We start from the raw sequence: 13,995 nt of genomic DNA on the forward strand, positions 1-13,995 counted from the left end.
CGTAGCATCTGGAAGGCAAACAAATTGTTGATCGATCAAGATCAAATTCAAATTCAAATTAGCTATCGTTCTTTAGTTCCACTGTAATTGATTGCAGTGATGACTGACGTAAAACATATTTTTATTCGCTCCTGGGGTTCATCAATGATTAAGTTTTCTGAGATATTGTGGTGTGGAAATTTACGAGTTAAACGTACAAGAAGGTATTACAAACATCTATAGAATCATGTGCGCTGACGTCAATGCAATGGCGACAAATAGCCGGAAAATTGCTCTCACCCTCGAAGGCTACAGGGGAGGATATTTTTCAGGTTTTTATTTGAGTTCTATTTCATCGAATGACGGTATCGTTACCCACATCCGAGGCTATTTATACCAATCAACCATATTGAATACGAGGAAGTGACCGTCATATTTTATTAGTTTAATTTTGATTTTGCACGAAAAAAATGTCAATGATCAATTTCTATATAGGAATATTTTTTTTTGTATCCCATTAGAGAGATATGGCCAAATCACTATATACAGAGTGCACGATATAAACTAATGCATCATTTTTCAGGGTTTCATAGTGCATCACCAAATAACTCAAATTTGCTATACAGGGTGAACCACCCAAATTGATCATTATAAGTTTATCATCATTATTTATTTATCGAATAACAAACAGATTTAATGTTGTATTATTGAGTACCTACATCATCATGAGTTTTTACACTCAAAAACGAAATATAGCAAAAAATAGCAAATAAACTCTTTATGTAAAAATTTAATTAGAAATTGTATTTTATAAAACGTTTTTTCTGTAAAAATCGTAAAATGGGCGTATGGACGCCACTGGAAAAATAAAAAATTACTAACAAAACTTATAATCTAACCTAACCTAATCTACAAATTGACGTTCAATTATGTCCAGAGGTTCGGTAAACCAATTTAACCAAACCTATGCAAAAATTGCGGTTATCTTATTCAACCTTTTACACCCTGTATGTTCGTAACGATATAACTTTGGAACCTAGTTTATACAGGGTGTCACAGAATAACTATCCTAATTTTCAGAAATGATAATCACAATAAATTTTTTTTTGTAAATTTCAACAATTTTTTAGTCACTAGAGGTTTAAAAACAATTTAAATCACTCTAAATGGCATTCGTTTATTTACAGATGTAAACAAACAAACAACAATGTCACATTTACGGGTCGCGGTGCAAATTTAATAGAACTGTGATTTTAGTTTTCTTTTTAATATAATAAGTCGAAATTTAATAAAATATTGTACAAAAAACACGTGATTCAAACCGGTTTATTTACTCTAAAAAAAAGGTTTCAGTCACTTGTATAAATAACTATTATTAATGTCTGAAAATTTCTCGGTGTCAAGAATTATTGTCATTTTACGTCTCGCAATTTTGTTTTTATTAAAAATAAATTATTGTTTGTTTGAAAATTCATCGTTTGACGTTTGCTCGTAACTTCGAATTTTTATAAGGTTAGGGTTAGGTTAATGTAGTATATTTGTCAAATAAAATGTTCCTTACCTGAATTGCTTCAGTTTAGTAAAACTACTCTTTCCTGTTGGAGTTGATGTAATTGATCGTTTTTAGAGCTTTTTAATTAATCTTGACACCGAGAAATTTCCGGACTAGTTTATTTATAAAAAATGTTTGAATAAACTTCTGAAATTCTTTGACATCCTGTAAATAAAACTTGAGTTATTTTTTGTTGCACATCAAGCCCTGAAATATAACGCAATTTCCGGGAACACCCTGTATAATGTCAAAGTTTGACATGGCGTTAACGAATTTTTAACATTTAATCCAAATACTCTGTCTTTGACCCACTCTCTAAATTATACTCAAAGCCGGCTTTTAAAATAAATGAAATTAAAAAAAAAAACAAAGACTGTTTTTGCTAATTTCTATACACCTTATTTTACAGCAAAACTCTTTAAAATAGCAAATTGTTTCAAACAAATTTGGACTTTACCGAATTTTTCAAATTGCTTTTGAGGAAAATTCTATTAAACAATCTACACGATTCTACCTTTTAAAACCATGTTAAAATATCAAACAAGAACATCATAATTTCAAAAAGACTATTGAAATAAAATCTTGTTTTGAAGAAATTTCGACGATAACTACATTGACTTTCTAGTGTTTTCAACTTTTCGAAAAATGATTTTGAGTTTATCGATCAGAATTTCTAGTAGATAATAAGTAGGTATTAGAACTAAATATGTGAATAAAATTTGCATTTTGTTATATTTACCGCATCTTCAAGACGGGAAATAATAAATAATTTAATTACAACTAATTCACAGATTTTTGTGCAACAAACCATTTGGACACGAGTCCTATAATTGCGAAGCCGAGATTCAATTAAAGTGGACCCAATAAAACTTGAACTTTTCACTTACAAATCTAATGAATGAGGAAATTAAACGCGTACTGTCCCCCTTTGAAACGTAAATTTAATCAAAACCATCTGCTCATTCGAATAACCATTCAAATTTTAAATTGGCTACCTCGAGTGTGTTTTGTGTGGGTGTGTGAGGAAAATTTTAATTTCTTTTGGTATTGGAGTATTGTTTTTTTTCGAAATTTTTAAGGTAATGCTGAAGATTGATTGATTGGTGTTTCAACAGGCAAAACCGGGCGAACGTTGCAAGTGGAACGGGTGAATGAGGAAAAACGATTCAAAAATTTCCGAGGATACCGAAAATTGGGCATTGCAGGTATAGAATTTTTTTTGTGTCACTTGTGTGAGTAGATTAGGCATACTTTCACCCAGTTATTCCATTTCCTTTGTATTTTAAAAAGGTTGTTGGGCAATTTCTCCTTGCTCTTTATTGCTACGTACTATCCAAGGTGGTTGGTTGGGTTTGGTTTTGAAAAACCGCAATAACACACACATGCTAGTAAATTGAGGAAATAACGCAATTTATATACATGACGTAGAAACGCGTCTACCACGTGTTTACATCACATTATAAATTCAAAATTGACTTTCGCACGGTACTTTGTGGTGTGTGACACATTATTATAAGTCTGGAAAGTTTCCCGTCTATTTTCCAGCTTCAGACGGCAGGAAATTGGACTTTTTTCCACCCTCCTTACCAAAATTCAGATATAAACAACAAACAAAAAGCTACGCAACATTAAACACGCAAACGTTTCTGGGTTCGTTTATTATCATTATTTAGCAATTAATCTATGAGAGTAATTTAGCGTTTCAAAATAATACAACGTGACATTTAATGATATATCAGAAATTAAGACGTGGCGCCCGGCTTTGATAACCGATTATCGTTTCAATATGGCCACGACCAGTTTTTTACATATTTTTTTTTCTTCGACATGGAAACGTGTTATTAAAGTGTCAATTAGGGTGATGTAAATGCAGACGGAACATGTCAGCCTTTTAATGCTACTTTATATCATATTCGAGATGATTGTGTAACCCTAGCAGGCACGCTACGGATTTTAATTAGCATTGGAAAATGCATATAAACGTCAGGCACGAGTTCGATGATAAAAATGTCAACTGGGGAACGCGAATTATGATGAAATAAAAAAAAAGATAAAACCGACTTTTAATATCTTGGTTTTATGTGTTTGTTTTATGGAAACTTATGCAACTTCACTTAGAAAAACTTAGATTAACAGTGTTTTCTTCGTGTTGTTTTTGAATTAAACTTCTGAACTATTTTCCGTTAGGATTCGCCAGTAAGTTGCAGAATTTAAGCTAGAAAAAGTAGCCAATCACTATTTTAGAAGTTAAGTTAATAGAAACTTTTTTTCTTACTTTTGAACGAGCTGTCATTATCCTGAAACACCCTATAGTTAGTTAATACACTTCTTTTTTTCAACCAAAATATAGTGTTTTCAAAAATAGAATTTCTCTTAATTTTGGAGATCAGAATTTACATTGTCGCATTGGAAACACTATGCAAACCAAAATAGTAAAATTTGTCAATTTGGCAACATTGCACACGAAACTTTAAACTAGTAGGGTACGCAAAAACTTTCTACATAGGAAACTTTCCAAAATTTGAAAGTCTCCGTGTAGGGAAGACTTTAGGAAAGTTTCTGGAAGAAGTCGAGAAGAGGAGAAGAAGATTGAAATTAATCAACACATAACCTCAAAATTATCGTTTTATATTGTTTGATGATTTCCGTATGATTAACTCAAAACTGTCAAATATCGTAATAACAATAATAAAATTATAGTAAGTAAATATAGTAATAAGTATGTGGCAGTGAGTCAAGTCAATAAAGAAGCAACAACATTGAATATTGAATGAATGACAACATTGACAGTTTGACACGACATCAAATGTGAATATTGTCAATACGAAAACGTCACGTTATACGAAAATTGGTAATTCGAAAGTTTTTCCAATAAAACATTTCCAGATTTGTCCAACTTTAAACCAAATTGGTAGAATTTTTCAGTTTGGTCACATTGCAATCTTCGAACCAAAATTATAGAATTTGTCAGTTTAGCAATATTGTAAAGACATTTTTGAACCAAATTAAAAAAAATTGTCAGTTAGGCAACAACAAACACTCTTCGACCTAAATTAGTAGAATTTGTTAATTGAACAACATTGTAAACACTCTTGGAGGCAAACTAGTAGAATTTTTCTATTTGACAACAGTGCAACTAATTTCCGGGTTCAAAGTCGGAATTTAGTTAATTTTGAAGTCGGAATTTAACTAATTTTCGAGTTGGAAGTCGGAATTTAAGAAAAATAACCTCCGTGGTTCTTCTACGCGTTTCTATATTTCAAATCAAATCAAACATCTAAAAATACCTTTTCATGGCAAGTTCTTCGAGATGGTGTTTTTGAATATTCTTACGTAAAAAGCCTATTTCTAATAATTCATACCCATTTTTCTTAGTAGAAGATGAGTAAAATTGCTCTTATGACTTCTAACATCCGTCTATAAATATTTCTTACTATCTGTTGCGGTTTAGGAGATCCTCATGAAATTAATCCTTATCTTGGACACATATAAGAAAATAGTTCATTCCCTATTTCTTTTCCTTTCAATTCACAGCTGGCATTCAATTTCATTCAAATGATTGATAGTTTTAACAATATTTATATTACTTATTACCAAAATCAGGACTTCTCTTGTGATATGACACCCTTGATTTAAAATGTACTTCTATCAACAAAAGTCAAGTTAAAACAAACTCAGAATTTGTTCTCTTCTGGTCATCTCAATGTAGGTATATTCTTTACTTTGTACAAAAAATTTAGTTTTGTCGGGATGATTTGTTAGTTCTGTTTTGGATAAATACTAAATCAGTTTTGCCTCTTTTTCTATCATTCATCAAGAATAACAAAGTAGTACACAGAAAATACATTTTCCCTGGAGTTTTTTCGGATTTTTTCAATTTGAATGTATAATCTTATTGGAATCTTGACGGATCACTACAACTTTAGGGCATTGGTCCATCAATCAATCCACGCAAAGTGATTGATGAGACGTTTATGAAAATTTTATTTAATAGATAAAAGGTACTTAACATTGACTTATTAAAAGTACTAAAACTGAAATGCAATTAAATTTCCTCTATTTACGGCCTTGACTCTACTTTATCTTATCTCTACATCAATAAAGTGTTTTCAAACTTTACGAAAAATCTGAATTTAATTCTCACGAGTCCTTCATCCGCTTCCTGTCCAAATTTACGTTCCCATTAAAGTTATTTAATTAAATGTAGATTAAAGCCAAGTAGAGCTCAGTAATTTCGCCCACAAGACCTAAAACAACCCGAGTTGAATGTCTGGGAAATCGAAGAATGTCGTTGCTTCACAGGGGTGAATAAACTTGCCTTTCAAGTGTGAGATATATTTTTAGTTCCTACACAAAACAAGTATTGTTTTCGAGGATAAAATGGGATTTGGGCGATGATGACACTTTTATTCGGGATCAGGCTCGTGTTGGAGGATAAAAAGCTTTGGGAAAAGTCAGTGGTATATATCAAGTAGGCTTACAAAAATTATTGTTAACTGAAATAATTACAGAATTTTGTTTTCAATAACATGATATTAATCTTATTTAACATTCAAATTATGCATGTTAGGCGAGACATAACAGTAGACAAGTTTAGTTTTTAGAGCCAGCAAAACAGTATTATTGAGAACTTATTTAAAAATATTAAGAAGCCAAAATCACTTCATAAATGACCCCGTTTTGGTTGAGGCATTTTCGTAAACACATTTTAATCAAACTGATTTAAAATAATTATTATTAATGGTATGCTTTTTGGACTAACGCCATGTGATGCCAAGTTCGCAGAATTTCATAAGTCTTCAGCTTCACTTAGTTTTAAACTGAAATGATTTGGAAAGGTCAGTGCTATATTTACATTGCCCACTCCTGGACTTCTGGACCTCGGTAATTTATTTCAAGTTGGATAGTCGACAAAAATATCCTAGTGATAAAAGTTAGTCAATTTTTTACGTCATTCCCTTTTAGTAAATTGAACCTTGATGTTGACAAGAGGAGACATTATCAACAACAGTAACTATTACTCATTTGTAGGCAACCTCGTAAAGATTACATGATAAACCCAGTCACAAGCACTGTTATTGCCTAATCAGGGATTAGGACCTACTAAGTTGACTACTTATTATTATAACATTGTATAGTTTGGTTTTACTATATTAAACTCTTCCGGGTTTTACGACTTTCTTGATATTAAATGCCTCGTTTGAAGAACAATAAAACTGCTTGGACGAGCAGAGTCTCAAAGAAAACTCTGCACATTGCAATCTGGAATCGAAACGATGCACGTCTCACTGCCACAGACAGAATTCCAAACGTCCCTGAACTTCGGCTCTCAATATAAATTGCAAAACTTTTTAAAGTCAATCTTTAACGAATCTTCAATTCAGCCATAAAATCAAGCAATTACGTTACAGCAGCTACAGAAATAAGGCCCAAAGTACGTGGAAGCACCAGTCTGGCGCCAGTAATTAAACCTTTTACAGGGGGATTTTAAATTGCCGCTCCTTAATTGCCATGCCAACGATTCAATGTCACTGCTCTAATCTTCAAGTGTACGTAAATTAGAAGTGATTCTTCAGTGATTTTACCTCATTTTTATATGTCCTTATATACTACAATTTCTAACCAACCAAGTATGTAATAACGTTATTTCTTATGTGTAAACCGGGTGGAAAGTCAGTACTTTCCACCCGGTTGAATGTCAACATGCTTTTTGTCATATTTGGACTTACTTTTTACAATTAAGAAACTTTCTTCCGCGACCTCTGCGGCTCTGCAACAGCTCGAAGGTCACGTGGTGACAAGTAACATTGCGTCTTCAGAAATCTCCATGTTAAAAGCACTTAAAGAAACGTTTCAGCTTCAAACTACCTAATTTCTCGACAGAAATCAAACACTTTCCACCTGAGTATGTAATTATTACTATTACGAGTTCCTTGCCAATAAACGATTATATGATAATTATGAATTATTTGGTATAAACTGAAATTAAGTAAATTTCTTAAAGATGCCATTTTAAGCGTGATGTATATTTTAACAGAAAAGTAATAAAACAACTATACACTAGAATATCAAGAACACTTTCCAGAGTGTTTGGGAAGTTTGGTTTCAAATTTTAGAAGATTTTATAGTGATCAAAGTAAAATATTTGTATGTAACTTTATTAATAATCAAAGACAAAGTTTGATTGCAATACAATTGGTATATTAAATAGTTATATCACAAGTGGTAAATATTTTTTATTAATATATGCGTCAACAATTTTTGTGAAAACTTATTATGGAGATTTACGAACGGCAATTTTTGATGCTGGAGTTATTCTTCTAAAGTAGAATTTTTGTCGAATTTAAAAAACACATTTTGATAGAGTGAACCCAGCACAATATTCAAAGATTAACTGTCATTTACTTTGTTGAGAGCTTCATGGAATGATCTTTTAAATAAACGAATACCATATGGTTAAAAAAGAACCGAATACCAACTGTTAAAACAACGTAGTAAGATGAATTTAATCTTTTTAGATAATTTGTCTGATTTATTATAGTATTTTGATTAACATGTGATAAATACCCGAATAAAGACTGTTAAATGATACTTTTTATTCTAGATGTAAGTAAATGTTTTTTTCTATAAACTAGATAAATAGCGTTTAGGATTTAGGTGCAGTGGTAAAATTTTTTTTTTCTAATTGTGGCATATAAAGTGACACTTTTGAAAACTGATTGAGTGACAAAACGTTTTACTTTTCGTAACTAGTTATAGTAGTACGAAAAGTATCACTTTATGTAACTAGTTATGAAAAGTTCATTTCATCACTCTCTGTCTTTATGCATTTCCGTAGAAACATATAGGCGACATCCATCATAACATGTCGTTGTCACAATTTATACAAGGTGCTATGAAAATGAATATTTGTGTTAAATCACTTTAAAAGATGATTTTCACAGCTTTTTGGTCAAAATTAGAAAAAATTATGTATGCAACACGTTTCGAAAATGTCTTATTGTGTAACTCATTCAAATTGTAGGACCTCCCTGCGCTCGCCCTACAAACATTCATTCGTTACAGAAAATCGAACTTTTCGTAACTGGTTACATAAATAGCTATTTTTATACTAGTAAGTGACACTTTGCTTTACTATATTAACTTGCTAGAAGATTTATTTCAGAGTTGACTAAGTTTACACCGCAAGCCAGTGAACACAGTAAGGCTTCATCTTAACCACCTCGTAATATTTCTCCTTTACCTCGCTTTTGACACTGTTATACACGCATCATAACCAACCTGATAAATTTCCCAGTCAGAAAGCCAATTTACGCAAAGCATAATTACGCGAAAAACAAATTGCTAACGTAACTGGATAGGAAGTCGAGTGTGTGTGTTGTTTTTATAGAGTTCGTGACCCGACAAGACCACTGTCGAGGAATGTTTTATGCATTAGAAGAAAATCAATCTTTGCTTAGATGAATGCAGCCTGACAGAGGAACGTTGTTCCATTCATGCGAGTGCAACAATGTACGTCAGACAATGGTAGACATGTTCAGGCGAGCCCGTCCCACACCGTGTTGCTTAACGATTATGCAGTGTTCCTTATGTCCTATTCGATATGTGTCAATAACCTTAAGGCGAATGAAAAAGAACAACATGAACCGGACGTATTAGTTTTTCTGAACAGGAACAAGTTTTTTTTTGTTCCGTATAGGCAGTACAGATGGTTGGTACATATATTTAGACAACTTGTGGAAACAGTTTCTTCCTATCTCCAAAAATAAAGCTCCCACAACAAGTCTTTGTTCAGTGACTGCGTCACCTTCCTTATCTCATTTCATTAGACGAAAATCGAATAAAAATGCGTGTTTTATAACATCATACTACCAGCTTTTGTCAATTTGATGGTTCAATTGATGTCAGGTTACTTTGACTGTTCCATAGTCCTCTAAATGCTATTGACAATCTTCTACAAAGTTTCAGAAGCTTCTACAATTGTCTTAAACTTTCCCAGACTTGTTTTAAATTTGTCAGAGGCCTTCAGGACCCTTTTGATGATGAAATGTGCCAAAGACCTCTAAATGCTACTGAGAGCTTCCTGAAAAGTTCCTGATTCCTCTACAACTGTCTTGAACATTCCCAGAACTATTTTAAATCGCCAGAGGACCATTTTGAAAACTCCATAAACCTCTAAATGTTATTGAGAACCTTCTCAAAAGTTCCAGAGCCCTCTACAACTGTCTTAAACTTTTCCAAACTTGTTTTAAATTGCCAGAGGCCTCTACGACCGTTTTGAATGTGCCAAAAACCTCTAAATGCTACTGACGACTTTCTGAAATGTTTCATATACACAACTGTCTTAAACATTCCCAGAACTATTTTGAATTGCCAGAGGACCATTTTGAAAACTCCATAGACCTCTAAATGTTATTGATAACCTTCTCAAAAGTTCCAGAGCCCTTTACAACTGTCTTAAACTTTACCAAACTTGTTTTAAATTGTCAAAGGGCTTCTACGACCGTTTTGAATGTGTCAAAAACCACTAAATGCTACTGAGGACTTTCTGAAAAGTTCCAGATTCCTCTACAACTGTCTTAAACATTCCCAGAACTATTTTAATTTGCCAAAGGACCATTTTCAACACTCCATAGACCTCTAAATGCTATTGAGAAGCTTCTCAAAAGTTCCAAAGCCTTCTACAACTGTCCTAAACTTTCCCAGACTTGTTTTAAATTGTCAAAGACCTCTAAATGCTACTGAAGACTTTCTGAAATGTTCCAGATTCCTCTAGAACTGTCTTAAACATTCCCAGAACTATTTTGAATTGCCAGAGGACCATTTTGAAAACTCCATAGATTTCTAAATACTATTGAGAACCTTCTCAAAAGTTACAAAGCCTTCTAGAACTATCTTAAACTTTCCCAGACTTGTTTTAAATTGTCAAAGGCCTCTAGGACCCTTTTGAATGTGCCAAAAACTTCTAAATGCTACTGAAGACTTTCTGAAATGTTCCAGATTCCTCTAGAACTGTCTTAAACATTCCCAGAACTATTTTGAATTGCCAGAGGACCATTTTGAAAACTCCATAGATTTCTAAATACTATTGAGAACCTTCTCAAAAGTTACAAAGCCTTCTAGAACTATCTTAAACTTTCCCAGACTTGTTTTAAATTGTCAAAGGCCTCTAGGACCCTTTTGAATGTGCCAAAAACTTCTAAATGCTACTGAGGACTTTCTGAAAAGTTCCAGATTCCTCTACAACTGTCTTAAACATTCCCAGAACTATTTTGAATTGCCAAAGGGTCATTTTGAAAACTCCATAGACCTCTAAATGGTATCGAGAACCTTCTCAAAAGTTCCGGAGCACTCTACAACTATCTAAAACTTTCCCAGACTCGTTTTAAATTGTTAGAGGTCTTTAGCACCGTTTTGAATGTGCCAAAGACCTCTAGATGCTACTGAGGACTTTCTGAAATAATCCTTAAACATTCCTAGAATTATTTTAAATTGCCAGAGGACCAATTTGAAAACTCCATAGACCTCTACATGCTATTGCGAACCTTCTCAAAAGTTCCAGATCCCTCTACAACTGTCTTAAATTTTCCCAGAACTATTTTAAATTGCCAGAGGCGTCTAGAACCATTTTGAAAATCCCATAGACCTCTAAATGTTATTGAGAACTGTCTCAAAAGTTCCAGAGCCCTCTACAACTGTCTTAAACTTTCCCATATATATTTTAAATTGTCAGAGGCCTCTAGGCTAGGACCATTTTGAAAACCCCATAAACCTCTAAATGCTATTGAGAACTTTCTCAAACGTTCCAGAGCCCTTTACAACTGTCTTAAACTTTCCCAGAAACGGTAGGTGCTTAAGAATTAAAATTAAAATAAATGAAAGTAAGCTTTGTTGACAGGTGTTTTAGAACGTTTTGCTGACAATTCTACTACCATCTTCAAGATCATAAAACAAAAAAACTAACTTCAGAACGCACGAATGGATAATAGATTGGGTATACAATGATTGTTTTTTGTATATTATTCCAATTATCGTGTACATTATCCTGGAATGACAAAAATCAAAAAAATTTTTCTACAAAGTGATATATTTTTACTTGTATCCTGTGTTATGCGATTGTTTTTAATTTCCTTGAAGATGAAACTAGAATTATCGCTGAAACGTTAGAAGCTTGGTTGGAAGGTTGGTTTTATTTATACTAGTCCTAAGTAGTAGGTATTATTTCTGATAATGTTAATAAGTCGGATTTAGGGCACAAACATATCATTAGGCATATCAATATGGTTCTTCTTTATAACATAAATTTAGTATGCAACAAAATTATTCCCGACAAGAAATCAGGGTTTGGCTACTTGTAATAAAACATACAGGCGTCCAGAAGTCCAATTCCGAAGTTGGAAACGGCCTATTAGGAGCGTTTTACACGACGAGCATAGATTATAAAGCAATAACGAGTACCCTAAGTACAGACATTACACGTACAAAACTAATAAGATATGCGTTGGAGATTGTAGAGTAATTTCATTACAGATGTACCGTGCGAAGTTAGCAACAAGACACCACGATTTGCATACCCGTTTTAGATACGTTAATGGGTTCTCGCCAATGCGAGAGACACACTGTCCCGGAATTTATGCGCTTTTGCCATGGTATATTGCGTGTACCGTACTTGGAAGTTTTTCGCTTTTGTCCACGAGACAGGAGAAATTTATCTAGTGTCCCGAAAGGTCCTTGGTTGGGTGTGGGGAATTAGCGAAGGTGTGCCGACAGATGTTAAATTACCGGTTGACTAATATTGATATACCCTAATATATTAAATTTGTTTGGTTAGCGAGGTTGTGGTAAAATGTTTATAAAGGAAATTGTTATTTTTATGCATTAAGTGGTGAAACAGTGGAAAATTTTCCCAATCAACAATAAAGTAATGAACACATTACGCGGAACCAAAAATTTCCATTTAACTAGCATTTTTTATTGAATAATATAACCAGCTGCATCGCAGCTAGAATGAATGCATAATTTATTTTGATGTGTTCCTAAGATGTTTATTGTAGCATTTTCTCCGTCAAGTTTGAAATATACGTGTGTGTTTATCGTATTGCAGAACTAAAACCATTAATAAAACGTTATGACACGGTAGCGTCATAAATTCATATTCCTAGGGAGATGCATGAAACGAGTTCAAACGATTAAATGCAAATTATCTTTTTATGTTGTGGTAATGTTGATTAATGCGGTTAACCAACGACAAAAATTTAGTTATTACCAATTGCCTTATACAAGGTATTTAAAATATTGGCCTTATAACAAACAAACTTTGGACTATTATATTACAAAACAAAGTTAATTGTATCTTTTATAACTAAGTTATTATTCTAAACCTTGGTGTCCTCGACAATAATTTTCGCAAGTTGACTGAATTTGAATATTTCTAATCGTTAATGTTAAATTAATCAAGTTCAATGTTCCATTTTTAAGCACATGTTTAGTTAATTACTAGAATGTATTAGTTCACTGTTTGAGTGGAAACATCATCATCGATGATTGGCATTTTTTCGGTGATAAAAAACGTAATTATTTGCTTTGTAAGCATGAGCACATATTTGAGCCTCTACTAATTTTTAAATTATTAATTAATTATTCCATTACATAACTCAACAAAAACTTTTATAAAAAACAGTTTTTTATGTCTGTCTAAAGAAGAGAAACTAACAATTGTACAGGGTGTTTCAAATTTGATGGTTTCGAAGAACTTTTCTAAAACCTTTAGCAACGTTTCCAAACCTTCTAGATCGTTGAAAAAGCTTCTATAGTTTTCCAGAAAGTTTTAGAGCCTTCTGCTCGGTCTCTGTAACGTTCCAAATTTTTGCTAAAGATTCTAGAGCTTGCCAGACCGTTGTAAAGCCCTTTGCAACATTCTAAAATCTTTCAGACCTTTGAAAAAGCTTCTAGAACTTGTCAGATCGTTCTAAAGCCTTTTGCAACGTTCCAAAATCTTCCAGATCGTTGAAGAAGCTTCTATAGTTTGCCAGAAACATTTAGAGTGTCTTCTGCTCGGTCTTCTGTAACGTTCCAAAATCTTCCAGATTTTTGAAAAAGATTCTAGAGCTTGCCAAAACGTTGTAAAGCCTTTTGCAACGTTCTAAAATGTTCCAGACCTTTGAAAAGGCTTCTAGAACTTGACACAACGTTCTAGACCCTGTCGAAACGTTCTAAAACCTTCCAGATCGTTGAAGAAGCTTCTATAGTTTGCCAAAAAGTATTGGAGTGCCTGCTGCTCGGTCTTCTGTAACGTTCCAAAATCTTCCAGATTTTTTATAAAGCTTCTAAAACTTGCTAGAACGTTTTAAAGCTTTTTGCCACATTCCAAAATCTTCCAGATCGTTGAAGAAGCTTCTATAGTTTCTCCTGCTCGGTCTTCTGTAACGTTCCAAAATCTTCCAGATCTTTGATAAAACTAGAAC

At 33.0% G+C, this 13,995-nt stretch overlaps 1 protein-coding gene across 13 annotated transcripts in view; it reads left to right on the top strand.

Moving 5' to 3' along the window:
* Pde11 (Phosphodiesterase 11) overlaps window positions 1-13,995 on the top strand; it is a 122,415-nt gene that overhangs the window by 64,586 nt on the left and 43,834 nt on the right. For 5 of the 13 annotated variants that reach the window (XM_081984536.1, XM_081984519.1, XM_081984509.1 and 2 more), the window contains one exon: window positions 2,647-2,736. The exons of the other annotated variants lie outside the window; for them this stretch is intronic. In XM_081984536.1, the coding sequence (XP_081840662.1) occupies window positions 2,647-2,736 (90 nt within the window). The remainder of the gene's footprint in view (window positions 1-2,646; window positions 2,737-13,995) is intronic. 13 annotated transcript variants of the gene reach the window in all.

Source organism: Ips typographus, linkage group LG1 (genome assembly GCF_016097725.1).
Source record: "Ips typographus isolate SLU linkage group LG1, UJ_Ityp_2.0, whole genome shotgun sequence".
Lineage (NCBI taxonomy): Eukaryota > Metazoa > Arthropoda > Insecta > Coleoptera > Curculionidae > Ips > Ips typographus.